The sequence below is a fragment of the Corythoichthys intestinalis genome, chromosome 19, assembly GCF_030265065.1.
Source record: "Corythoichthys intestinalis isolate RoL2023-P3 chromosome 19, ASM3026506v1, whole genome shotgun sequence".
In the NCBI taxonomy this organism is placed as follows: domain Eukaryota; kingdom Metazoa; phylum Chordata; class Actinopteri; order Syngnathiformes; family Syngnathidae; genus Corythoichthys; species Corythoichthys intestinalis.
Window position 1 is genome coordinate 17,936,747 of NC_080413.1, and position 27,887 is coordinate 17,964,633.

At 40.4% G+C, this 27,887-nt stretch overlaps 1 protein-coding gene across 9 annotated transcripts in view; it reads left to right on the forward strand.

The window, feature by feature from the left end:
- Nucleotides 1-27,887, forward strand: part of LOC130907443 (MAM domain-containing glycosylphosphatidylinositol anchor protein 2-like) — a 459,232-nt gene that overhangs the window by 312,893 nt on the left and 118,452 nt on the right. For all 9 annotated transcript variants that reach the window (XM_057822539.1, XM_057822545.1, XM_057822543.1 and 6 more), the window contains 2 exons: nucleotides 9,003-9,094; nucleotides 9,167-9,404. In XM_057822539.1, the coding sequence (XP_057678522.1) occupies nucleotides 9,003-9,094; nucleotides 9,167-9,404 (330 nt within the window). The remainder of the gene's footprint in view (nucleotides 1-9,002; nucleotides 9,095-9,166; nucleotides 9,405-27,887) is intronic.

The following is a 27,887-nucleotide window of genomic DNA, read 5'->3' on the forward strand; positions in this document are numbered from 1 at the left end:
GATGATTAGGAAAGTTTCCAGTTCAACTCGGAGCAACGGAATGAAAATTGAACAATGTCTCCAGTGGATAGTTACACCACAAGATCGCTGATTCGCTCATTTCACCGCCAGTCAAAAAAGGATTCCGCCTCAGACAAATAATCCAAAAATCATGCAGAGAAGCAGAATGTCTGGGCTAGCTGAGCCCCGCCCACTCCCATAGATCCACAGGGTGCACAACGTCCGATGGACGAGACAAACTCAGATTTAGCCAATGACTCGTTTCGTTATAGTGGAGCAATGCACTCCACTCTCAACTCTTTCAGCGTCCACACTGTTTAAAGCCGGAAAAATATAATAATTACCTTGAATCCTCGAACAAATCACTCATGAGACAATCCTTCCTGTTTGTATGCGGTACAGCTTTTGTACTTTTTCAATATAAATCTGGCATTGGAGAATAACTGTGACCGACTGAAGCGGAGTGTAGGACGGCCAGCTACTTGAAGGCATGTGGCAGGAATGTGACCCGTCAATATCATTATGAAGTCTATGATAAAAGCAATATCAATATATTTTCAAGACCTTTCAAAATCGTATTCAAGACCTTAAAGATTTGGGAGAATTTGAGACATTTTAAGGCAGCAAATTCAAATGATTGGATTAAAAAATATATATATATATTTTTTAAGGCCCCGCGGATACCCTGTTGTTCCGCCAGCACAGTGGTTATAAATCAGGATAGACGGGGGAATGTGTTTCCCTGCATAGTCTTGTAAAGAACCATACTAGTATTCGTTCGTTCTACAAATAAGACACTATTTTTGAGTTTGATGACAATAAGGGACAAAGCGCATCCCTTGAAAGCTCAATAAGGGACGCATACTTTTGTTTCTGAATGCCGGATATATCCGTTTTTGAAGGGATAGTTGACAACCCTAGTTGTAGCGTATATTTAATCACACTGTATGACGTGCACACACAACAATATTCATTTGATCACTGATTTTTTTACATTTTAGTCTTAGCAGGGATGGGAATCGAAATCAGATTCCAATTCGGGGCCTTGACATCACAATGAAAACACCTTAACGACCCCTTTAACGATTCCTAAAGACGCGTATAGCGTCATCACGTGACGTGTTGTCCAGACGCATCAAACTAGCATGGCGCCAAGAACCACTCGCTCCAAAGTTTGGCTACACTTCACCAGGATAGAGGGTGAAAATGAAAGGTTACGATGGTTTAGCACGAGCATTGCAGCCGTAAACACAACAATGACAGCACGTTCGTTCAAACGTTTGAAAGTGAGTCTTCACTTTACGAGGAAAAATTACAACAAAGCGACTTGCAGTCATTGCAAGGTGGCGATAACTGCGTCAGGAGGGAATACGACTGTTCTGTCCTCACCGAGACGCTAAGGCTCAGTCCTGGCTATACAGCGACCTAAACTCCTAAATGACGATGCAGAACACGTTGGTATAATATGCTGATTTTATTCAGCCGTCGTTATGACACCATCACTTGAAGAGTGAAACTAAAAATAGAAATGACACAAATCAATTTCGTCCCCAATAACAAAAAGGTTCGCATCAACGTAAATCAGATGATTAGCTGCTAATACAGTAACAACACAAACGGTGAGCATGCGTTCGCTAGCATTAGCACATGGTTCAAACTACTACACAACTGGATTTAAGTGTCCGATCGCGAGTGGAAACACACAACAACAACACAAAAGATGATACATATAGGTGTTGCCGCTGGAGATATTTTACAAACATTAACAAAGAACGTAGGCTCGTAGAAGTGTTTCCCTCTCTAACTCGCTTGGAGGCTTTGTAGCTGCACTTCTTCGTCTCGTGAGAAAGCGTAAGGGCGCCCCCACTTGAGCGTGAAAGCACACTAAAAACTAAAAGGCATGCATTTCAATAGACCCTACTCACATGACGTCACAACCACGCCCCCGCGCCATATTGTCCGTCAACTCGTCACTGTTGATGCATTACTGCTACGTAAATTCCTCCTATTATGGCGTGTTTTTCTGCTCGTGAACATTAGTAATCAAAATGGTGAAAGCGTGTGTGGCGGTCGGTTGCAATAACAGAGAAGATAGACGGAGAGACTTGAAGTTCTACCGGATTCCGAGAGACCCGGAGAGGAGAGCGAGATGGGCTGCTGCAATTCGACGAGAAAACTGGGCTCCAAACGATTACCACAGATTATGTTGTAGTCATTGTATATCTGGTAAGATGCATTTAATATATATTTAGAGGGTTTTGGGCCGACAACCACAATTAAGATCATTGCTAGACTAATCGCCGACAACATACACTCAGACGTTGTGAATGAAGTACCTGAAAATAAATAATTATAAGGGGTTAATAAGACAGCTGTCATACAATTAATTTACAATTTCACTATTGAGGTCAAAAGCCAAAAAATAAATTCAACTAGGGACAAAATAGAGTAGTGCTACGCACTTCATATTTATTACATATTATATATGTATGTAGTGAGAGTGCTATCGCTAAACCATATAAACATTAAAAGTCCTAGCTCCATTGACAAATGACATGAAATACATTAGACTTGACAGTGGATGTTAGCAAGAACAAAAGATTTTGAATTGAAAATTTCGTAATTCACCTTCCCGAGCACAAGATAGATTCCTGCCGAATTTTTGTGGACGAGGACCTGTTTCACCCAACCAGCAACGAAGTATTTATACGCCTCCAAGCTCTTAAAGTTTTTCAAACTTTTGTGAGAATAGGCTGATTTTGTGTGGACAAGATAGTTGTAAATATCAGGGCAGCAGATGTCAGGCAGAGACGGCGAAGACAGCGGGTCAAAAAACATCGATTTAGGCATCAAATATGGATCTGGCGAATGGATAAACTGAAGCTTTTCCACATAACGCCTTTTATGCAATGCATACAATGAGTTTACAGCGTCAGATAACACCGGGGCTTCCATGAATTGCTCTATAAATTGCACGACTAATTGAAACCATTGAGAATAGGGCTAAAAAATGACGGACAATATGGCGGCCGGATACGGCGACACGTCATTTTGTGACGTAGGTGAGTAGGGTCTATATACTGTAATGGTAAATAATACACTTCAACACATATTGCCAAAGGCAGAACAACAACCTTTATGCCAATATTAAATATATATATATTTTTTTAATTCAATTAGAAAAATGTTTCATTAAAATGTCACACATTCTTGTGTATTTGCCACTTATTTCCACAGTTAACATTGAGACTTTGGGCCTCTTTTGACCTCGTTGTGAGTTTGTAAGGTTGTGACTTCTGATTATACAAACTCAATGCCAATCAAAACGTTTGTTCTTATTTTTCCCAAAATTAGAATCGATAAGAGAATCGAATCGTTAAGCAATATTGATAAGGGAATCGGAATCGTAAAAATAATAAATTCTCATCCGTAAGTCTAAGTCTTGCAGTCTTAGAGCAATCGCCACGATTCCATTTGCTAGTGTTGGGTTTGTGTAAGTGGAAAATCTTTTATCATTCTAAAGACACGCAAAAGCCCCAGATGTTGTCATTGAAACGAAATCTATACTCACGTGCAGACTGAATCCAGACAGGCAAGAAATAGCGAGTAAAATCTCTCTTGACCCTTGGTGTATTTTCATTAAACCATGTCAGATTGTTTTTAAAACACCTGGGTTTTGTGAAAAGCATATAATCTGTCAAACACATTATCATTCATAATGTCACAAAAATGATGCAGTCAGCAAGCAAAATTGTTTGCCAGCAGCCTGCCGGGAAGGCTGAAGCCCTGGAAGGCTGTGTGGTTGGTGGGACAGTATGGCCGGGAATGCTACCATCTGCTCGTGAGTGTGTGCGTGTGTTTGTCGAGGGCTTCTGAAGGACTTGTGGGCGGGAGTAACATGCTGAGAGGCTGCGGGGTGACGCTGTATGCAAAGTATGCAAAAAAAAATGTTGCAAATATGACAGAGCTGCGTGATGCTTTTTGACACATTTTAACACACGTACACACTTCGTCTGTACTTTGTTGTTTGCAAACAAGCTGAAGCTGACATAATGCAAGGGTTTGTGGGAAAGAGGAGCCACAGTTGCATATTCTTAGATTTTGTCCGTTTTCATCTTTTAATCTAGTAAAAAAGACATTAATGAGTCAATCCTTTGACATCAGACTGTAGACATGCTGAGGGATCTCATAACTTTATTCTTACATACAAGTCTCATAGTATAGTGTGAATTTAGATCTACAGTTCCCCCAAAACACGTGGAAGATTATCTACATGGATTTCCAATGATGAATGATGCTTAATGGCAGGGGACGACAAATCATGGGTCACTCACATCCATCTGCGTGTGTTTTTGTGGACTCCATTACACAAATGGTATGCCTAAAGCTTGAAAGCCATGATTCCGTCTTTCATCCCTCCGTTAGCAGCCTTGGCTTTCCGAGGCGTCAGCGTGCGTGCGGAGGGCGATAATGGCAAGATGAAAGGCGGGTACACCTGGCCGATGCCTGTCGACCCAGTTTGGAGTTTAACCTTGATGAAGGAGGTGAGAGGAACTTCCATCTGGTCTGTAAAGAGACCGGTCCAGCCTGGCATGCTGATATTTTTCCCCCGGAAGAGCTAAGCGGCTGCCGGCTGTGAAGACTGGCGGACGGCAAAGAGTGAGAAATGAGTCGAAGGGATAATGATTCATCTCGTTCACACAAAAGCCAGTGGAATTCATTAGAGCCAGTGGAGGGAAAAACACATTGGAACGTCCTCTCTCATTTGCATGTGTACACATCAGCCATGCTATTGTGTTGCTGTGTGTGTCACAGCCAGGAAGTCAATGTATGTGTGTGTGTCTGGATGTGTGTTTCATAAGATAGTCCCCTGTGGTGAAGTTGCGTTGCAGCCGAGTGACACGAGTCGCTGAAGCCTTTTCCCCTCTTTTTGTGTGATCATTTGACACTCCTCATTACTCTCACAAGCAAGCATAGGAGAAACACGCAAGCTCACTGCGGGCACATTTGTTGACAGAAGTTGGATCTCAAAATGGATCAAGTATGACTCATCATGGCAATTAGTGTTCCAATAAAATCTAACACATGGTGAATTCCTTAGTGTTGCTTCAAGTGCTTTTCCTTGGTCTGAGCCACAGGTGTTTAACTCAAGGCCACATTTAACCCTCTGTATCCTTTTGTGTGGCCTGCGAAAGTAGATTGCATGCATTGACTTCATGTTTTGCGCTAAATTTGAATTTAAATCACATTTTTGTAGCCCTCAGTGAAAGGACTACAACAATCATGTAATATTAATTTATCGTTCATTTTTGTTTAATTAAAAAAATATTAAATTAACTGCTCATTCAAATATTAAAAGAGAATAATTACATTTTGATGTATTACATATTTATTTTTTTTTTTTTAATTAAAAAATAAAAACAGAAGAGCAACAAGATGAGTTTGACACCCCTGATCTAAGCACTTTAAGGTGCATGGAATTTTTGTGTGTTGTGCACTTCATGTTGGTATATCTTAACTCTTTAACACAGAACGTGTCAGCGGTGACAAAATCATGCATATCATCTTCGTCACGCTGTAATGACATCACCCATGTGCCGCTGGTTGGTCTCATTTGAAAGTGCAGAAGTGAAGGTCCACGCCCGTTTTTACTTGAAGTCAATCGACCAAGTAAAATGGGCAATAATGTCATAAGAATGTCAGTTTTATAGTTTTATTTTCCCTCATGAATAAACGTTAAAACGCTGCATGGACCATGTGTTTATATTTCTTGTCCTTTTTCAAAACCGAAAGCACCACAAAAAACTACATATCCCACAGCCTTTGTGGGGTCATGAAGGATGGACATAACGTGAACATTTTTAATAAATTGGCGACCGAGCGCCACCTAAGGAGAGGGAGGTGAGGTAGCGAGATTTTGAAACGTGCAGAATGAATCGAAAACTAAATTTAGCGCAAGCTAATGCATTATTTCATCAACACGAGGAAAAGGATAAACCAGATTTGTCGTTGCTTTCTTTAGATGAGTCGGCGAGTTGGGAAGAGTAACATGCTGACAGCGCAAACTGCAGAAGAGCGTGCTGTGTGACCTAGTTGTATTGTTCAAGGGGGAACTGAGTGGCATGCCTGAAGAAATTGAACTGAACTAGTTTATCAATATTTTTGAAAATATTGTATGAAAAAGTATCTAAACCTTTTGGAATTTCTCACATTTCTGCATAAAAACACCATCAAATGTGATCTGCTCTTTGTCAAAATCACACAAATTAAAAAAAACAGTGTATGCTTTAACTAAAAGCACCCAATGACAGAAGGGTGAAAAATGAGTAACTGAACTCTCTGCCTAAGGGGACCTAAAGAGCAATTGAAACCAATTCTTACCAAACAATGTAAGTCAGGTGTGTGCCCAATCACTGATGAGTAGTTTAAAGCTGCCCTGCACACGATAAAACACCTGGTAAGAATTGTCTTGATGAGAAGTATTGTCTGATGTGCATCATGGCTCAGTCAAAAGAGCTGTCTAAAGACCTGCGATCAAGGATTGTTGATTTGTATAAAGCTGGGAAAGGATACAAAACCATCTCTAAAAGTCTGGATCTCTACAATCGTCAGTCAGAGATGTTGTCTACAAATGGAGAGGGTTTGGCACTGTTGCTTCTCTCCCAAGGAGTGGCCATCCACCAAAGATGACGCCAAGAGTTCAGCGCAGAATATTCAGAGAGGCAAAAAAGGACCCTAAAGTGTCTGCTAAAGACTTACAGAAATCACTGGCATAGTCCAATATGTATGTGCACACATCAACTATATGTAAAACTATGGCCAAGAATGGTGTTCTTGGGAGGACTCCACGGAGGAAGCCACTGCTGTCTAAAAAAAAAAAACAATGTTGCTCGTTTAATGTTCGCAAAAAGGCACTTGGACACTCCGCAGACATTTTGGCAAAATATTTTTTGGACTGATGAAACCAAAGTTGAATTTTTTGGGAGTAACACACAACGTCATGAGTGGAGGAAAAATGGAAGAGCTCACCAACATCAACCTCTCATCCCCACCTTGAATTATGGTGGAGGGAGCATTATGATCTGGGGCTGTTTTGCTACCCCAGGGCCTGGACAACTTGCAATCATTAATGGAAGAATGAATTTAAAAGTTTATCAGGATGTTTTGCAGGAAAACCTGAGGCCGTCTGTCAGACAGTTGAACCTAAAAAGAGGATGGATGCTGCAACAAGACATTGATCCAAAACACAAAAGTAAATCAACTTTAGAAAGGTTTCAGAAGAGCAAAATACAAGTTCTGGAGTGGCCAAGTCAAAGTCCAGACTTGAACGCCATTGAGATGCTGTGGCATGACCTAAAGACAGCGATTCATGCCAGACACCCCAGGGATCTGACTGAACTATAGCAGTTTTTTAGAGAAGAATGGGCCAAGATTAGTCCTGATCGATGTGCCAGACTGATCTGCAGCTACAGGAAGCATCTGGTTGAAGTTGTTGCTGCCAAAGGTGGAGCCACAAAATATTAAATGTGATGGTTCACTTACTTATTTTCCCCCTTCTGTCATTTTTTGCATACTATCCCCATTAAAATATGAAAACTTATAAATGTTTGGGTGGGTGGTTAGTTAAAGGAGACACTTTTTTCATCCGTGTCATTCTGACAAAAATCAGATCAGATTTTAATGGTGATTTTATGCAGATAAGTGAGAAATTCCAAAAGGTTCAGATACTACTGTATATATACCACTGTATATATAACCTGTTTCTACCATAGTATGTGTAAAGGCCAAAAACGCCTATGACCATACCTTCTGTTTGTGTTGAAAAGTCAAATATAAAACTATTGTCTTATTTTTTCTGTTTTTTTTCTGTCTGAACAAGTTGAATAAATATCATCAAGCTTCAAATTGGTTCATTGAGCATGTTTGGTTTTCAATGGAACATCAATATTTCAAATTTTGACAAAAGATTTGAGGTGGGGTTTTTTTTGTGTGTGTGTTTTTTTTGGGGGGGCCCCAAAATGTTTGGATGATTATAATTGGTCAGTGAATAAAACAACAGAGAACCAACACGAAGGATATGGTGTCCTGAAAAAGGGACCCAACCAGGCCATTGTGAACTATTTTTTTCTTTAAATTACAAAGGCAAATTCAAAGGCATGCAAATTCGGACAAAATAGGCTGAGGTTTTAAAGGGTTAATATAAAATGAGCAAATGCTGTAACGTTAGTTGAGATTGTCCTGTGTGTGTGCATCAAGCAAAATACAATGCTGAAAAATTCATGATGTTGTGGAAAATTGTATTACAATCGTTGGAGTTGCAGTTTATATCTGCAGCAAATGGGAAAGTTCTGTTTTCCGGCATAGTCGTCATCAAAGATTTATGTGAATTTTTTTTTTTTTTTTTGCCAGGAATTGGTAATCTGAAAAGGGCAGGGGCCGAAAAATGAAATATCCTGACACCCGATGAAGTCTGCAGAGCGAGCACTTTTCACCTGATGGTGTTTTCTTTTTAAAACACTCACACTTTTAAGATTCCATGTGAGCAGAGTAAGCGGTCTGGCAAAATTTGTAACCGTTCCCACTTATCTCTCATGAACAGACATGTTGTCGATGTACGGGAAGGGCTGCACGGTATCCCATATTTATGATTTGATAAAATGCCGGGAAAAGGGGATTTGAATGGGAGGGGCAAGAAGCCAGTAAAATTTGCATGAAATGTGAAGGAGTAGCCTCCAAGTGACCCTGCAGATTAAACAACTCAGTTGTTTTGTGATTGTTTTCTACCCGAACGGAATAGGTTAATGCAGTATTTGCTTGTTTGTAGCAAGGATGTTGAAGCAAAAGATATAGTGATGTGACTAAATGTGGATTTCCAAAAGTATTGTGATTTTAACAAAGTCAAAAATGGTTACTCAGATTTGCTCTGCATGCAAATCTCTCAATCCCAGCTACCTAATAAGATATTTTGGTTTTCTTTTATTTATTTTTTGTTTTTTCCATAGCGTTAAAAAAGGGTCGCTTCTGGATCACTCCTGATCCCTACCACAATGACGACAACATCCAGATCGGTCGGGAAGTGAAGATATCTTGTCAAGTAAGATTGTGAAGCGAGAAAAAAAGGATTGTCATGTCACAAATTGTAACTTACTGTAACGCGTCAATGCAGGTGGAGGCTACGCCCCCGGAGGAACTCACCTTCAGCTGGTTGAAGAACGGCCGCGCATTGCGAAGCTCGGAGCGCATGGTCATCACACAGACGGACACGGACATCTCACCCGGCACCACCAACTTGGACATCATCGACCTCAAGTTCACCGACTTCGGCACATACACGTGTGTGGCTGCGCTGAAGGGCGGTGGCATCCCCGAGATCAGCATCGACGTCAACATCTCCTCCACTACTGGTGAGCCTCAGACACCGCTGTAAACGCCGCCCAATTACAACTACCCACCCCTCAATCCTGAAATGCACGTATAATACATGAAAAGCGAGTAATTGATGTCCCCATCAGAAAATAATACTATGGTGCGTGATTTAGAAGTCTCATTTGTTCAGCAACCACATTTGTAACACAAACCATGCCTGAGTTAAAGCAACACTAGGTAACTTTTCAACCTTTATAAAATATTTTCCATAACATTTGTGACGATATGTCAAACGACAACTAGTTGAATGACACCTCTTTTATATCTTGAGGGGTCTGTATCGCTTACACCAGCATTAATTAATTTTGATGAGGGTAGCAGGAACTCTGCCACACATAAAAAAACTACAAATGTGCTGACAAATTTACGGCAGACGTCACTTCCCACTTTCCCCATTCATTATAAAGACGGAAGTCAATGCGAACGCTTTCGCACGAATTTTGCAAACATTGCAGAGCAGCAAAAGGGACAAAAAGTTTAGTCTGAGGAGGGGAAAAAAAAGAGGCTAACAGGACACTCAAGAATAAACATTGGCCCGGCTTTCACTCACTGGCATAGCACCGCTGGTGGCTGAAAATGTCATTGCATGTAATTGACTTTCCATTACAGTATATGAATTTAAAATTAAGACTTTCCGGGGAAAATGTCTATACAAGTTGTAAAGCAATCAATCAAACAACAAAAATGAATGAAATGAACAAAAAAAAAAAAAATTCTATAATGGGTCAAAATTATTTTTCAAACAGATCATGTGACTAGCACATTAGGGACGGCCATTTGCTTTGCATAGCCCAAAAAAAAAATAAACACCAGAGGACAAAAGAGGCAAGATGGATATACATAATTCTTTCAAACCTAAGCTTTCAAAAGTGACCACAACTTCTGGGCGAGAACCAATGATTGAAGATGTGGACCATGAAATGCCGGAGAGCACTGCCAAAATGGTGAGCGGAGTTTGTTTGCCCCACTAAAAACGTTAATTGTACAACAGAACCACTACCGGGCATACAATATTCAATGGACGACGAGCTTGGCCAATAGCATAGCTTTCCTAACCCGCCTGATTTAGAATTTCCCTCAAAAACGATAGGAAACGAAAAAAAAAAAACACTCATTATCAACGTATTATTATATATGTTCCTGGCTGGAATATTCAGTCAAAAAGGATGCGGCGTTTACTTCTCCACTAGGTAAGAAAGAAAAAATGCGCGCGCTAACACACGCACACAGACACACAGCTGGAATGCCTGTACGTACGAGCATGGGCTAAGCTACTATCCGAGCATATATCATGAAATTTAATTTTATTTCTGACCCTGCATTTCGGGGGTCATCGTAGGGAGGTTAGCCACATGTCTGCTGTTATATGCTATTGTTTACCTACAACTGGATTCATTACCTAATTACTATTCATCCTTCATAAAGTCGCTGGAAACGGAAATGTCGTCCATCTGCAGGCGACAGGGAGTTGATCATGATTTTAGAACATTGTGCGGGTGTGCGCTGGTCCTCATGTTAAACGCAGTCTTCCTTAAGGCAAACAACTACCGCTTTTGTTCACTGGTGACTCTAAGGTCGACCACAACTGAAAAGTTACCTTGTGTTGTTTAAAGGTATCGTTGTAATTGCCTATATTAATAGTACAAAAAGTAAATATAACACAAACTGCAATGCCATAGGAGCTAGTTACAACCAGGTAATTGATTGGACAAGAGCATTTTCATGAGAAATGATATACCGTACATTACAAGCAATGGGATTTATAACATAAAAATATCACTTCATTACACAGGTGGATTATAACTCACAGCTCAAACTAGGCCAACACGCTAAATCGGCTGACAAGTGTATGGGTTTGGTGGTATGCAGTATCTTACCAGTTCAAACTTTTAATATAGGCAGTGAACATTTTTTGAGGGGGCGTCAGTTGCTAGTTGTAGCAGGAATTGGTCGGTACCCCTGTAATTAGCGGGGGTTTACATTATCTCTTACATTTAATTTCGAGAAAAAGCATTGTCACGGTGTCTTCATTTTTTTAGTCTAATAAGAATAATTTCCATCTCCATTCTGTTCTCGCTAACTAAAACCTCCATTGTCCTCACATCTGATTGGCTGCTTTCATCCGCCGACGCTGCTGTGTGACTAACTTTGTACTCGTGTCAATGACACATTAATCCACTTTGTATGGCGACGTCCCAATGTCGTCTCTCTTAATCGTGATGACTTTATTTTGTACAAAGAATTCTTATTTGACAGGAAGCTGTGAAACACAAATAATCAACTGTCAACCATCTTTGTTGTCTTTTGTGTTAGTTTTTAGCATCAGTCAATCACATCTCAAAGGGAGTCGCATGGAACAAAAGACGCTGATTTGCTGGCCTCCAGCAGGCTTTGCATTATTGTTGCTGAAAAGATCATCATTTGCATTAGAGCTTTGAGATGGCAGGAACATTTGAGCAAGGCAGCAAGCATTAACGTCTGGCTGCTGTGATGCCGAGGACAGACTCGAAACCAGCAGATCATAGTCTACAGTGGGGCAAATAATTATTTAGTCAACCACCAATTGTGCAAGTTCTCCGTAATTGTAATTGTCAACATGGGTAAACCTCAACCATGAGAGACCGAATGTGGGGGAAAAAAACAGAAAATCACATTGTTGGATTTTTAAAGAATTTATTTCCAAATTAGAGTGGAAAATAAGTATTTGGTCACCTACAAACAAGCAAGATTTCTGGCTGTCAAAGAGGTCTGACTTCTTCTAACGAGGTCTAACGAGGCCCCACTTGTTACCTGTATTAATGGCACCTGTTTTAACTCATTATCGGTATAAAAGACACCTGTCCACAAGCTCAGTCAGTCACACTCCAAACTCCACTATGGCCAAGACCAAAGAGCTGTCAAAGGACACCAGAGACAAAATTGTAGACCTGCACCAGGCTGGGAAGACTGAATCTGCAATAGGTAAAATGCTTGGTGTAAAGAAATCAACTGTGGGAGCAATTATTAGAAAATGGAAGACATACAAGACCACTGATAATCTCCCTCGATCTGGGGCTCCATGCAAGATCTCACTCCGTGGTGTCAAAATGATAACAAGAACGGTGAGCAAAAATCCCAGAACCACACGGGGGGACCTAGTGAATGACCTACAGAGAGCTGGGACCACAGTAACAAAGGCTACTATCAGTAACACAATGCGCCACCAAGGACTCAAGTCCTGCACTGCCAGACGTGTCCCCCTGCTGAAGCCAGTACACGTCCAGGCCCGTCTGCTGTTCGCGAGAGAGCATTTGGATGATCCAGAAGAGGACTGGGAGAATGTGTTATGGTCAGATGAAACCAAAATAGAACTTTTTGGTAGAAACACAGGTTCTCGTGCTTGGAGGAGAAAGAATACTGAATTGCATCCGAAGAACACCATACCCACTGTGAAGCATGGGGGTGGAAACATCATGCTTTGGGGCTTTTTTTCTGCAAAGGGACCAGGACGACTGATCTGTGTCAAGGAAAGAATGAATGGGGCCATGTATTGAGAGAGTTTGAGTGAAAATCTCCTTCCATCAGCAAGTGCATTGAAGATGAGATGTGGCTGGGTCTTTCAGCATGACAATGATTACAAACACACAGCCAGGGCAACAAAGGAGTGGCTTCGTAAGAAGCATTTCAAGGTCCTGGAGTGGCTTAGCCAGTCTCCAGCTCTCAACCCCAAAGAAAATCTGTGGAGGGAGTTGAAAGTCCGTGTTGCCCAACGACAACCCCAAAACATCACTGCTGTAGAGAAGCTCTGCATGGAGGAATGGGCCAAAATACCAGCAACAGTGTTTGAAAAGCTTGTGAAGACTCACAGAAAATGTTTGGCCTCCGTTACTGCCAACAAAAGGTACATAACAAAGTATTGAGATGAACTTTTGGTATTGACCAAATACTTATTTTCCTCCATGATTGGCAAATAAGTTCTTTAAAAATCAAACAATGTGATTTTCTGTTTTTTTTTTTTTTTTTTTCCACATTCAGTCTCTCATGGTTGAGGTTTACCCATGTTGACAATTACAGGCCTCCCTAATATTTTCAAGTGGGAGAACTTGCACATTTAGTAGTTGACTAAATACTTATTTGCTCCACTGTATGTCGTGCTCACGTCACATAAAGAATGGATGGGCATTTGTCAGCCAACGGGCTTAGTCGAACTTTGAATTTGCTTACTTTCTGCTAACTCCCCCAAGTAGGTTATGTCTTCTTTAGCAAGATGATGGATGGAACCGAGCGCTGCAAATCTTTGTGGCGGATAGGGTTACCATCTCCCTGGACAAAAAAATAAGGGACACCTCATTGGTAGAGCCGGGTGGCCCAGTAATCCCCAGATGGCAGACCGACATTGAATAAACATTGATTTTCCATCAAAAATATCAGTATGGTTGACATAGAAATTTTCGACGTCAAGTGACGTTGAAACAACGTTGTTCTATGGCATGTCAGGCGATGGTTGGTTGCATGGTTGTTGACAAATAGTTGATTTATGATTGACCGGGAAATATGATTGAAAAGTCATTGAATTATGGATGAGCGGGCGTTTTGGTCGAAAACATAACATTGATTCAGCGTTGTTCCAATTTTATTAATAATCGAAATGACGTTTAGGTTTTGTTAGGATTTCAATGTTGAAACAACATTAATTGAGGATGAAAACGTGACGTTGATTCAACGATATAAGATCGACAGCGGAATGTTGATCCAACATCTTTTCAACGTCGGTCTGCTATCTGTGTCGTCACCCTTTATTTTTTGTGTGTGATTTTTTTTTTTTTTTTTTTTTTTAATTATTATAGCAATTTTACTCAACTGAATTATTTAGGTACATATTTGAGTGACAAAAGCAAATGAAAAACGATAATTATGAGCAATATAAAACACTAAAATGAAATAAACATATGTCATGCTAAATTTAAAACCAAATCATTTAACACTTAAGGTCTGGAGCCTTTTTTTGTGTGTGTGTGTGTTTGCTTATTTATTTTTAATTTTATTTTTTATACATGTGCAAACAAACTGCGGGGTAAACTTTTTTTTTTTTTTTTTAAACATTTTAGGTGCGTTCAAAGTCCCCTCAGCAATAAAAGTTTCGCAATGATCACTCCAAATATATTATGGAAATGCAAACGCAATTGACAGAACACAAAAATATACAAACAGTGAACGTCAAGATCACAGAGAAAAACAACAAAGATGATCATCATTTTGAACATGCTTTTTACTCGTGCTTCACTCAAATCTTTTCTCCCACACTCGTATGTTGTCTTTCATTTTCCTCATGGGAAGCGACAGTGCCTCCTCGACCAATGAGATGAGTGGGTTGTTATTGCGCTGTCAGCTCGTTGCTAAGAAAGCATCAGAGGCGGGGAAACGCGTTCCCCTGCATATTCTTGAAACGCACTATACATTCATTCATTCTACAAATAAAACACCATTTTGGATTTTCATGATAATATGAGACAAAGCGCGTCTCTTGTAAGCTTAATAGCATACTTTTGTTTCTGAATACCGGACAATTAAGTTTTTAAAGAGACGGTCGGCAAACCTAGTGGCAGGGTAAGCAGAGTCAGCCACATTCATTGAGAAGGACTTTTTGTTGATATTGTTCATTATTTTTCCAATAAATTATTAAAAGAACACATCTTATAGCAAATAAATTTGAGTTCATGGGGCTATCTGACCAAACAGGTTGCGGAACGAATTTAAACAGGACTCTTAAGTCTATGTCGTGGTAGAGATCTTAAAGGAATGATGGAGATTAATGAAGAATCATTTTGAAAGTTGAAAGCTTTTCATATCTTTACTTATTTATCTAATCCAAGGATGTTGGATCACCTGGGGGTATGAGGTTGGAAGAAAGAAGAAAATAGTTTTCAACTCTTTCAATTTGAACCCGAGTGGTACATAAATGAGCATGACAGCACTGTCGAGCAGCTAAAGCAAAATCAAGAGGAAAGACGGGATGAGACGAGAGTTTGACAAAACCGGTGTTCTACCAAAATGTGCAACACCGGCGAAACGTGCTAAAAGAGGAGAATTTGACCCCAAAAGGACGACCGTGCGCTTTCAACTTTTGTTTAGATGCATATAGACAGAACAGACTAAAGATGCCTTAAAAAATACTTATACGTAGTAATATCAAATAAGGGTGGTTTAAATGTGCTTCATGACTAATGTGGTCAACAGATCAACAATCTGCTTTAAAGCTGACACGAGAAAAAAAACGATGCTTAAAAGTATGAGAGGGAAACATATGCAAAAAGTATTTTGAGGCAATGAAAAGGTAATAAAAAGCACAAAAAAAACACAAATAGTTAGTACTTGCCGCTTTTAACAGACGTGCGCATGTGTTGGACGTCTCACCGCGTAAAAGGATTTGCAGTAACCTATTGACAGTGACAAACTACGTCATCACTCAGAGTGTCTATTGCGTGCATAAAACATGGCGCCCTCCGTACGTCAAAACATGTACTAAATATAGATTTATAGATCAATGGCAATATCTTATGTGTTTCTAATAACATACCGTAATTTCCTGAATATAACGCGCCGTTTTTTTTCCCCCCAAATCAACTTGTAAAATCATGGTGCGCATTGTACGCGGGTATATGGATGGAGAGAGAAATATATATATATTATATATTTATAAAAAACTTTTTTTTTTTTTTTTTTTTTTTTTTAAATTGACACGGCCATTTTGTGTTAAATAAACGTATGCGGCGATCCGTTGCCGACCATTACGGTACGTGACGTCACCATATTGTTTCGGTAGTATGTCACTCTGATAGGCCGAATGATTTCGTCTGTGTTAAATTCTGCTTTTTTCACTCTTCATAAAGCGCAGAATTTAGTTTCTTGAACTCATTTGAGTAAACGTTTATGGCAGCTCCGCAACTCGGACCGTAACAAACATAACACAACACAGACTTCCTGTGTCCATCGACTATATCTCTCCCTCGGGAAACTCAAACCCAAATAACAATAGTTCCTATTGTTAGTCTAGAGCGGGAAACTCAAACCCAAATAACAATAGTTCCTATTGTTAGTCTAGAGTACAGTGATGCGCTTTTCAATTTACAACGTAAATCCTCACTTTTATTTTACCGTATCAAACCATGGAAGAAACATTTATTCATCATGATGAAATGAGCAAGTTATACAGCAGCCTTTAAAAGAAAAGTGACATCTGTTTTGTTTTCTCCTGGATTCTGGTAAGTTCAAGAAGTTATCAGATCATATTATTACCGTACATATTGTCAGTTTACGGTAATGTTTTGAACTACCAATGTGCTATGCTTGTGCTGTGTTTCACCAGTCAGTAAAATGAAATTTCTGTATCTCTACACGAGCTCTGTTTTCTTGTATTCTTCTACTTATTGGTGCTAATATTAGGGTGCGCGTTATACACGGGTACAATAATTTTCCCTAGATTTTACAAGTAAATTTGGGGTTCGCGTAATACACAGGTGCGCATTATATTCAGGAAATTATGGTATTTTGGTAAAAGAGAACAAGTATGGCTTATTAGAGCCTTTAAGTCCGAGGTTCCTTTAAAAAAAATATCAATGAATAATGAAAATGGAAAAAAATAATTCATTTAGTTCAAGTGCCTTTGCTCTACAAACAGCATGCAGTAAGAATTAAATTAAGACTTGCAATCCTATTTTATGATAACGCTCATAAAAGGATGGAGCTTCATCACCAACAATTTTGAATGTTAAATTCCTTTGACGTCCTTATTTTATTGCCTACACGAAGATTATATCCTCTTCAACTGATGATGCTGGTAAACGGCCTTCCCAAACTTTTTAGAGGGGTAAGTGGGGTCAACATTCACATTCATATAGCAAGGAAGGACTCTGTTTGACATTTTTCTTCATTTTTGCAATGAATAATGCAAAACGGGCTTGCTAAACAGGCTGAGAAAGGAATCAGACTGAGTGTTAAGTCCATGCCCTGACTACATAAAGGCAGCATCAGGATTAAGCCCATCCATTTGGAACACTAAAGATTTCGGACTTCTTTTTTTCCATTAAACAGTATTTTATGATCATTTTATGTAGTCCATTCTAATGTACTGTAAATTAACTACTTCTCTTCATCACCAAAATGGTTATTCATCTTGTCAATCAATGTAGTGGATCTGTGTATGTTTGAAGCGAAGTTTTGTCCAAAAAGCATTTGAAATGTCTGGTTATATATTCCTTTTAAGGACCAAATTAGCCCCACGCATGATTGTATGAAATTTTGTGCTATTAAGGATCATTCAGGCTCGGTTCTTAGCATTCATGTGGCGCTTGCATTTCGCCTTCTTTTCCGCTCAGCAAACACAATGCCACATCTCGGGCACACCTCACTGCCGACATGAAAGCGGCACGTCGACCTTGGCGGCATAATTATTCTTAGATAATCCTTTGATAATCCCCCTGCTCCAAAACAGCGGGATCAATCTTACCTGCCAAGAAGAAGAAGAAGTTTGCTCATTATCTTTTAAGTAGTGCAGTCTGTGGGTTGCAAATAATGACTGAGCGTGTTGTCATCAAGCGGAATGAAAGGCTTAGATGATATTGCGTATGAAGACTTACCACAGGGAAGTTAGCATTTCAGTAGACTAATTTAGTGTCAGAAAAGGGGTTGAAATGATCGCCAATTGTAAACAAATTTCCTGCAAGGCATTAAAGATGAGTCTATGGTATCTTGTGACAGCGTCCTTAAAGGGATCCTCGGACTTATAGACTTCTAGGCTCTAATAAGCCACAATTGTTCTCTTTTACTAAAATATGTTATTAAAAACACATATATTATTGCCATTGATTCAAAAAATCTAATACATTTAGTACATGTTTTGACCTACAGAGGGCGCCATGTTTTATGTGCGCAAAATGCACGGTGGGGCTGATGACACGGTTGGCCTGGACTACGAGAATAGCTGTGCTAGCCAGCAAGCGACGCTAGTATGACAACTGGCATGACTGTTACATTCTGCTGCTGGTCAGATTGTTTTGTTACAGAGATGTGGGATGAGTTCCCAACGTCGCACCTGCATCCAATTCCAGCTCATTAGCAGTGTATTTAAACCGATCCTAGGCGGCTTGCCATTTGACAGTTTGTGTATCTCTTTGTTGTAACTCTCATAATTGCCTTGTTTTTTTCCGCTTGTCTGCCTCTCACCCAGTTTTTTTCTTGATCCCGACCTACTGTCACGGACCCTATTTCAATTTCAATTCATTTTTTTCTTGTATAGCCCCATATCACAACAAGGTTGTCTCAGAGGGCTTTACAGATTCAATTTGATACAGTTAGATACAGTAGATCACAGGTGTCAAATCGATTCCAGAAATGGCCAAGTGGGTGCTGGATTTTGTTCCAACCGATACAACGCAGAGAGTTTAACCAATGAACCTCCTGCTTAAACAAGCAGCACCTGACAAAGTTTAACTGATTACACATGTAAAAGATCTAATTGGTGAAAAGGTGTCCTCTTCATTGGTTGGAAAGCAAACCTGCACCCACTTGGCCCTTTCTGGAATCGGTTTTGACACCTGTGCAGTAGATGAATGAGATGAGTTCATGTCCTGGGCATCCCCCATCCTTAGACCCTCCATAGCGCAAGGAAAAACTTTGAAAACCCAGTGGGAAAACAGAAACCTTGAGGAGAACCACAGTCAGGATAGATCCACTCCCAGGACGGACAGGCTATAGATGCACCAGGACTGATGATTGGTATTAGCAGAAGGATTTCCAGTTTGTAGAGATGCAATGTGGTGAGGGAACATGAGGGGGTCCATCTAGCCAGATGAGACTGAGGGGGCAACGAGGATGTCCATCCAGCCAGGGGTCAGGATAGTCAGGCGGCTGCGGCTGAAAAAGTAGGTAAGGGGATACCGGGTGACTAGTGATGAAGAGACTAGTCCACTAGATCAGGGGTTTTCAACCCAGTCCTCAAGGCACACTGTGGGTCCTGGTTTTTGTTCCAGCCGATCCAGCAGAGACAGTTGAACCAATGAGGCTTCTGCTAAAACAAGCCACACCTGACTGCAATCAACTGATTGCACTTGTAAAACACCAGATTGGGGAAAAAGTGTTGTCATCTTGTTTGGTAAGAATGAAATCCTGCACCCACAGTGTGCCTTAGTGGAATAGGTTGGGAACCCCTGCACTAGATATTAGAATTAGAAAAGAGAAATTGTGTCTATTTGTGTCTCCCTTTTCTCGATCGGATGGTTTTTTTTGTGTGTTCAATAAACCCTATTATGCAATCACTATGCTATTGTTGTCTGCTTGCTGTCTGAGGTGAGCCGCATTTTTTAATTACGTGGTCAAGCCAGCCATACTTTCTTTTCAGTTGCGTTTCCCTTTCAGCTTTTACCACACAGACAACGCATGTGGGATGTGATTGCTTTATAAGAAAAATCATAATTGTAACAATGTGGAAGTACAGTCCTATGGTCTACGCACTAGTCTGTCGAACGTGAAACGCGGGTTCGAATCCAGCTGGATACTTTCTACCATACAACCTGCTTTTGCTGGTCGTTTTGTGAAATATTGACAGTGCTGTTCTGCTTATCACTTTTCTGCTCAGGTTCAAATTGGAAGGGCAGAACCAAAGACATATTTATGTAGCTAACGAGTGACACTGTGGAAGTACGGCAGCGCTGCCCAGTGGCGTCACCTCCCAAAGTGCATTGCGTCAACAACAATGTCGACCTACTAGTTAAACTACTTTTTCAAATTTTTATAAAAACGCAAACATTAGGAGCCAAATCATACTAACATTTATCTTTTAAGAACTACAAGTCTTTCTGTCCATGGTTCCTTTTAAGAATAATTGGGATTTTAGGACAACCATTCCTGGTGATAGAAGGAGAGCCTTAGAACTTACAAGATGATGTAAAACTGTCCGTCGTACGTTGAGAGATAGGATTTTCTATAATGTGGCGATGACATGTTTTAAGAAGATCAGTGTTTTATCAGTGCAGTCTGTGGGCCGCAAATAATGACTGAGTGTATTATAATCACGCCGGTTGAAAGCCTGAGATGATATTGTATGTGGAGACTTACAACAGGGTTCTAAGGTGTCAGAAGTGAGGACTCAGTCATTGCATATTGTAAACAATTTCCATGTATAGCACAGTATACAAAAAGAATATTTTATGCAAATCCAGCAACTTCTGTTCCTGTAGAACTATATTTGGTGATAGAAGTGGGTGATCAGAATGTACAGAATGCCATAAACAAATTCCCTCCGACGTCAGTGGAAGTATTAAAAGGACAAATCCAGTCTTACAACATCTCAGACATACGGATAATCTAATAGGATCATCTCATAAAACAGTATGGTGTTTGATGTTCTTGGTCAAGAAGGTGGAAAACTGAGACAAAAACAACATGGTTGTTTGTGTATACCGCCCCGAAGGATAATTTGCATTCTGGTAGATCCATCTATGTCGACAAAGATGGGTTCCTTACTGTGGTTGGATATTTATGTTCTAGGAGCGACTCCACCTATTTGTTAAGCCTCTTTTGGCTTCCTTAAGGCTTTAATGGCGTTGATGCTAAGGCTTTCATTGTTCCACAGTAGGAGCATTAGTCAGAAATAGAGAAAAATTCCTAGATATGCCGTTTTCGTCGCCCACTGCCTGGAAGGTGCCTCATTTTTGTAAACCAAAAAGCTTTTTCTCCCGCAGCAGGAAAACCCAAACTGCAATTAGGCTTCTTAATAAACGCGTTAAAAGAAGATTACGCTGCAGGTCTGTCTGGGCTCGGAAAAAAGATCTTACAACAGTCTCTCACTTCGACGGCTTACACATTCAAAAAGCAGAGTTTTTCTTAGCAACTTTTTTTGATGTGCACAGATCGCTTCCATGACTTTATCCCACTAATATTTGCAAGAGCTGCGCACTCATTACATGCGCTCTTACCCCTCTCCGACCGCTAGCTAATGCTTATTTATAAGCAAGAATCAGGACACAGACCTCCCTGCTGGATGCTGTCAGGATTATAAAACACAGGGACAGCTGAAAAGGACTTACAAGCTCCAGTGTATAAAAAAAAAAAATCCTTAAATATCCCATAAACTTTTCACTGGAAGCAGCCAATTAATCCTCTCATTAGCTCTTGTGTATGGATTATTGTTCAATTACTCGCCATTTCATGAAATATTGTTTGTCTCTGAGTGGGACACAGCTCAGAGATAAACCCCGTAATGGCGTGTCAAGTTGCTAAAGACAGATCCTTGACATTTTAACACCGCAATCAAAAATCCTGATTCCGACTAGGCCGGAAAACGAGATTCCCATTCATTACTCACTCGACGGGAAGAATGCAGTGACTGTCATTAGGCGGGTCTGTTCATTAAAATTACCATAAGAGATCTGCACCTCGTCACCAGTCTGATGAATGATTGCAAACTGCGTAAGACGACTTCAAAGTCACCTCACCCGAAAAACTTTTGACTTCTAAAGCTCTCCATTAGTACCCCGCACACACCTGATGCTGTGGCACCGCCCTGCCTGGGCGTCAATCACGGGAATTGCATGTGATGAATTGAGAATATCAATTAACTGGGCAATCTAATTAATAAATGAGCTTCTGGTGTTAATGAACGCAACAAGGAAAGTACTCCTTAATTGTTAATGGCAGGGATTCTCTTGAATCTTGAAAAGTTAGCTTATATTCATACTTTAGGGTGACCATATTTTGATTTCCAAAAAAGAGGACACTCAGCCCGGCCTCGAGATACTTGAATTTTACTCGAAGTTCACTCAAAGATGCCTATATAACTTTAATATATTTTAAAGTGTGCCTCCTCCGTCTGGATAGAATTTTTTTTTTTTTTTTTAATACAACATAGGCCTATTGCCATATAGTATATATTATACACTATATGGAAATATTTTTTTATTTAAATGGTTACTCAACAGGCTTTATTCTCCCTCAAAAAAATAATCAAACCTTTAAAAAACGAATAATGATTAAAAAAAAATTATATATAAGTATGTATATATATATATAAATATATATAATGCAGACCCATGGAAATGTAGTCCAGTCAATACGCACACACAGTAGGCTATGTTCCAACTCAACTTTTTTATAAATTACTATCACGACAATTGTCGTTGACAAATTGTTATTCCCACTCAATTTTTATTCTCATTCAGTGTTCTAGATTGTACGCAAACAATAACCGAAATAAACTGACAAGCTATTCAACCAGCATGTTTCCAAACGCAGCAGTTCAAAATTACATTGCCCATAATGCCTAGCGCGGCTGAGCGCACTGATAGCTACCGTACTAGCGAGTACTGGGACCCGAGGCAAAATCAAACTTTGCTATAAAAGTTTACAATCATCGGCAGTGCAACAATGCGACACCAAACGGGATTTTACAGATTACGCCAGTACAAATCTCCGACAGAAGTTAACAGTTGCCATTATATACGTATTAATTGTAAAAAACTCTTAACTGGCAGGCGCTCCTACTTAAAATATATAACTTTCAACCAAATTCACGAACGCAGAACAATTAATACAAGACTAAAACAATATACTGCATCTCTGTGTACACACAGAGCACAATGTACAATAGAAGACACGTGATCGACATTAACAGGAGAGAAACTTACGGAAAGGTGTATGGAATCACGTCTTAAAACTCCTTACTGATCTCTCGCCAAACTGTCAACCGTCATTAGATGGTAGTAATTCCCCATGAAATAAACGGTAAACTGTCAACAAAAAAACAAAAAGAAGATCTACTCCTTCTCCCGCCCATACTAGTCGGGAGCCACGTCAACGCAGGCAGGCTATGCCTCCTAGCGGCTGGAGGGATTCTCTTCAAATTGGTCTCGTGAAAAATCATAAAAAACGGACGCTCCGGAAAGCATGTAATAAGTGGACTTGTCCGGGTAAAAGACGACGTTTGCAGAGCTGCCAACTCTCACGCTAAAACTACTACTACTACAACTAAAAGTTGGCAGCTCTGTGTTTGGTCACCCTATCACACTTGCGTAAATAGCTGCAACTTTGCTGCTACGCTAACGTCTGCAACGAATGAACCAAAGAGGACTCCGAGGAATGGAACGAAGGTCCCGAGCATCTGTCCCGCAGCTGGCTTTGTCCCCGTCCCGGGAAAACTTGCCACGTGACAGCAGGCACGGGATGCCACATGTTGAACATGCGTGTGACAACCTGGCAGCTTTGTTCATCGCCCGGAGTGTCGTTTTAGCGCCACAACCACCTGCAGTTGTACGTTATACAGGCGGAGGCGGCTGTACGTAGGCTCTTCTGGGAAATCACCCGCCTCTCGTGCTGGGGGGAAGCTGACAGGAAAACATGAATAAGAAACAGGCTCCCTTCCCTCGTTAACTGCTGTCGATAGCCCCTCAGCAATGCGGCTCACCCTCCAGATGAGACGCTCACTGCGTGAAAAAACAACAACAACAAAGGAAGTAGAATGCCGCATTCAAAGTTAAAGGCTGCATTATCATAACCTAAAAATGTCCCGTCGTTCATACGCAGGAATGAATGAGGAAAGTAGTTTGTGGGCAAAGCATGCTGCCGTGAAAGTAGTTAATGCATCAATGTCTCTAACTTTGCTACCCTGTGAGCAAGGGACCGCCTGAATGTTGACAAGCTCGTTTCACAAAAAGGATAAACAAGGTAACTAGTTTGGAGATGAAACGGGCTGCTGTAGCGTGTGTAATAAACACAAATTAGCATCTTGATATGTGCATACAGCCGCAACTCAGTACTTTGAGAGCAATGCATGTAACATGCTTACTGTCAACAAGAATTGATCAAGCAACTGCCTTTCCTGAAAAAACAACCTGTTGCGGCAAGTGACATAAACATAAGTTATGAAAAAAAGGCGATTTTTTTCCTTTTTACAGGTTCTTTAATTCCTTAATTCTCTTAACGAACAGGAGATGAAGACACACATTTCAGTGAACATAAAGAAAGCATTAATCACCCAAGATATATGCATTTATTAAGGAAAGAGTAATTTAAAGCTGGTCGACCAGGAGACGTTTCCGCCAAAGCACAACAAGGTGCTCCACTGAAAAAAGCCTCCCGACCTTCCACCTCAGACAGTTTATTATCTGCCGTAACAAACAATGGAAAAACTCAGGCGCCAGCCTAGTGCCCGCCAAAAGCTAGACAAAACCAAAGAAAAGCAGTTCTTGTACCATAGATAACACACAGCTATGAAAAGATCATGTACAACAATGTGAAATGAACAGATATTTATTTGTGTGAATAAATGGAAATAGTCATGTGAAAAAATTTGGACCCCATTAAATATTCAGTTTATTAAAGAAATGTTCACATAACAATGTCTGATCTTGTTCTTATCACTGGAAAAGAAAGTGATTTAATTGCAGGTAAACAACCAAAATTAACATTGTTTTACTCATTAAACCAAATTAATCAACAAAAATGTATATTCTAACTGAGGAAAAGGACACCCCTACCACCTAATAGCTAGTGTTACCCCCTTTGGCTGGAATAACTTCAGTGAGACACTTTTTGTAGCCATCTACCAGCTTTTGACATCGGTCTGAAGAAGGCTTGCCCCACTTCTCAATGCAGAATACTTTCAACAGTGAGATGTTTGAGGGGTTTCTTGCATGTACAGCCCGTTTCAAGTCACCCCACAGCATCTTAATTGGATTAAGATCTGGGCTTTGACTTGGCCAATCCAGGACTCTCCATTTCTTTTCAGCTAGTCCTTGGTGGATATGCTGGTATGTTTTGGGTCATTGTCATGTTGCAGGGTCCAGTTTCGCTTCAGCTTTAATTTTTTCAAAGATGATCTCACATGTTTCTCAAGCACCCTCTGATACACGATAGAATTCATGGTGGATTCTATGATAGTGAGCTGGCCAGGTCCTGCTGCAGCAAAGCATCCTCAAACCATGAAACTTCCACCTCCATGCATCATAGTAGGTATGAGGTTCTTTTCCTGAAATGTTGTATTGGGTCTACACCAAACATGTCCTTTGTTCTGGTGTCCGAATAATTAAAATTCTGATCGATCCGTCCAAAGAACATTATTCGGGAAGTCCTGGTCTTTGTCTACATTCACTCTAGGAAACCTCAGTCTGGCTTTCATGTTCTTCTTGGAGAGCAAAGGTTTCCTCCTTGCACTCCTCCCATGAATGTTAAATTTGTGTAGTCTCTTTCTGATTGTGGAGGCATACACTTTCACATCAACAGTAGCAAGAGCCTGCTGTAGGTCCCGTGATGACATTTTAGGGTTTTTGGTGACTTCTTTTAGTATCTTGTGTACTGCTCTCGGGGTGAACTTGCTTGGACGGCCAGACCTGGACATGTTGGCAGTTGTTTTGAATGTCCTTGTAGACTATTTTCTGGACAGTGAAGTGGCGGATTTTATATTCTTTTGAGATCTTTTGAAATCCCTTATCAAACTCATAAGTGTCTACAATCTTCTTTCTGAAGGCCTCAGACAGCTCCTTTGATCTCACCATGCTGTTTTCTCTCACTTAGACAGTCAGTCACTGTTGAAAGTATTCTGCGTTAAGGGGTGGGGAAAACTTTCTTCAGACCGATGTCAAAGACTGGTAGATGGTTTTTGTTTATATATTTGGTTTAATAAGTAAAACAATGTTTATTTTTTTGTTGTTTACTTGCAATTAAATTACTTTCTTTTCCAGAGATAAAGAAAAACAAGATCAGACATTCATATGTGAACATTTCTTAATGAAGAACTGAATGTTTAATGGGGTGTCCTAATTTTTTCACGATTTTATATATCTACAGTTAGCACATCAATATATGCTTAAAGCTACAACTTTTGTATCTTAAGAACAAGGAACTGAACTCACAATGTTGACCTACTAATATGTGACACCAACTAGTATACTGCTTAAACGGATTGCCACATGAACATATGCGTTAATTTAGTAAATTGACGTTTGTGTTGTTAATGTTTATATGCCTGTAATTCTAAACGAGAATTAACAAATTGGCTGCTAGACGGGCTGCTGCAACACATAAAATGAGCAGACGTTACCACCTTTATACATGGATATAACTACAGCATTGTTGGTAAACTAGCTGCAGGAGGACGTGAAATGTACCGGCATGCCTTCCCATCACACGCTCTCATGCAGTGTGTAGAGCAGAGAACTAGAGCGGTATGTTGCCATGGAGACAAGTAGTGATGTCACAACCGAAATAAAGGGGATGGCGGAATGACTAGGTCCGTGTCCAGCTCTTAATGGTTCTGATCACTTTGTACGGACAGGGTGAGTGTCACCGCCAAATACTTACCACACGCACACTAACACACAAACATACTTACCGTTTCCAGGCAACTAGTGTGGACTCGATGGAACCATGCAGCCGGAGTTTACCATAATTGGCCAGCTAATCTGTGCTGAGAGGTCTGGTGTAATGGCCACCCGTCTGGTCCCTTGCCACTAATAGCTGGAACCTTGCTACAATTGTTAACCAATTGGCTGCTGGGAATTTGTTTTTCTATTGATTTTTGACATATGGTTGGTGAACGATAGCAAGGTTTGATCCATAGCCCTGCATTTAGTTTTGGCAATAAATTCTTTGGTCTGTTTCGTGGGGGAGAATGAAAGACAGATTATATATATACAGTGGGGAGAACAAGTATTTGATACTGTCAATGGGAAACCCATTTGCAGTGTATCAAATACTTGTTCTCCCCACTGTAGCTAGACAGACAGACATGAAAAAGTGACCCAAATTGACCACATATTAGATATTATTTAGTCAGATAGCGAAAGAAATGTTTTGTGCTGCTGTCACTAGCCAGTGAACAATTTAAAGGGTGTGTATAGTGAAAGGTCTAATGCCTACTGGTGGCGCCCCTCTGAGAGTTTCAGTGCATCACTCCATTGTTTTCCCAACATGCTTGGCTCTGGTTCAGTGTTGACGGAGAGAGTGTCAGCATGCTGACCGTCACGATAAGGCAGACGGCCAGACTTTTGTCACTATCTGCTTGGACGCCACGAAATGCACAGCTTTCCAGAGCAGTCTGCAGGTGGCAGGACCCAGACCACCAAATAAACACTGGTGCTACTACGCTTAGCTGCAGGGTGTTTGCGTTTTTTTTTTTTTTTTTTTTCCCCCACAACATTTGTCAGTGTAATGCTCACAGCAAAGTGTCGATACAAGTGGCTGAAATGAGTTCCCTCCGGCTTCTGCATTTGAATTTTCTGCTTTTTATCACCGACAACTGCTCACTTATAATCATTCCCAGGAACCCTTGTTGCCGTGGCTACCGCTCACATACAGCATATTTGCCTTTTCCCACCGTCTTCCAAATGTCAACGGTATTCGTCATCCCTCCGCCAGTCGCCCTCAGGCACGTCGCTCAAAATGAAGATGAGAATTAACATCACTACGGCATTGGCGGTGGGTTTTTTAATTGC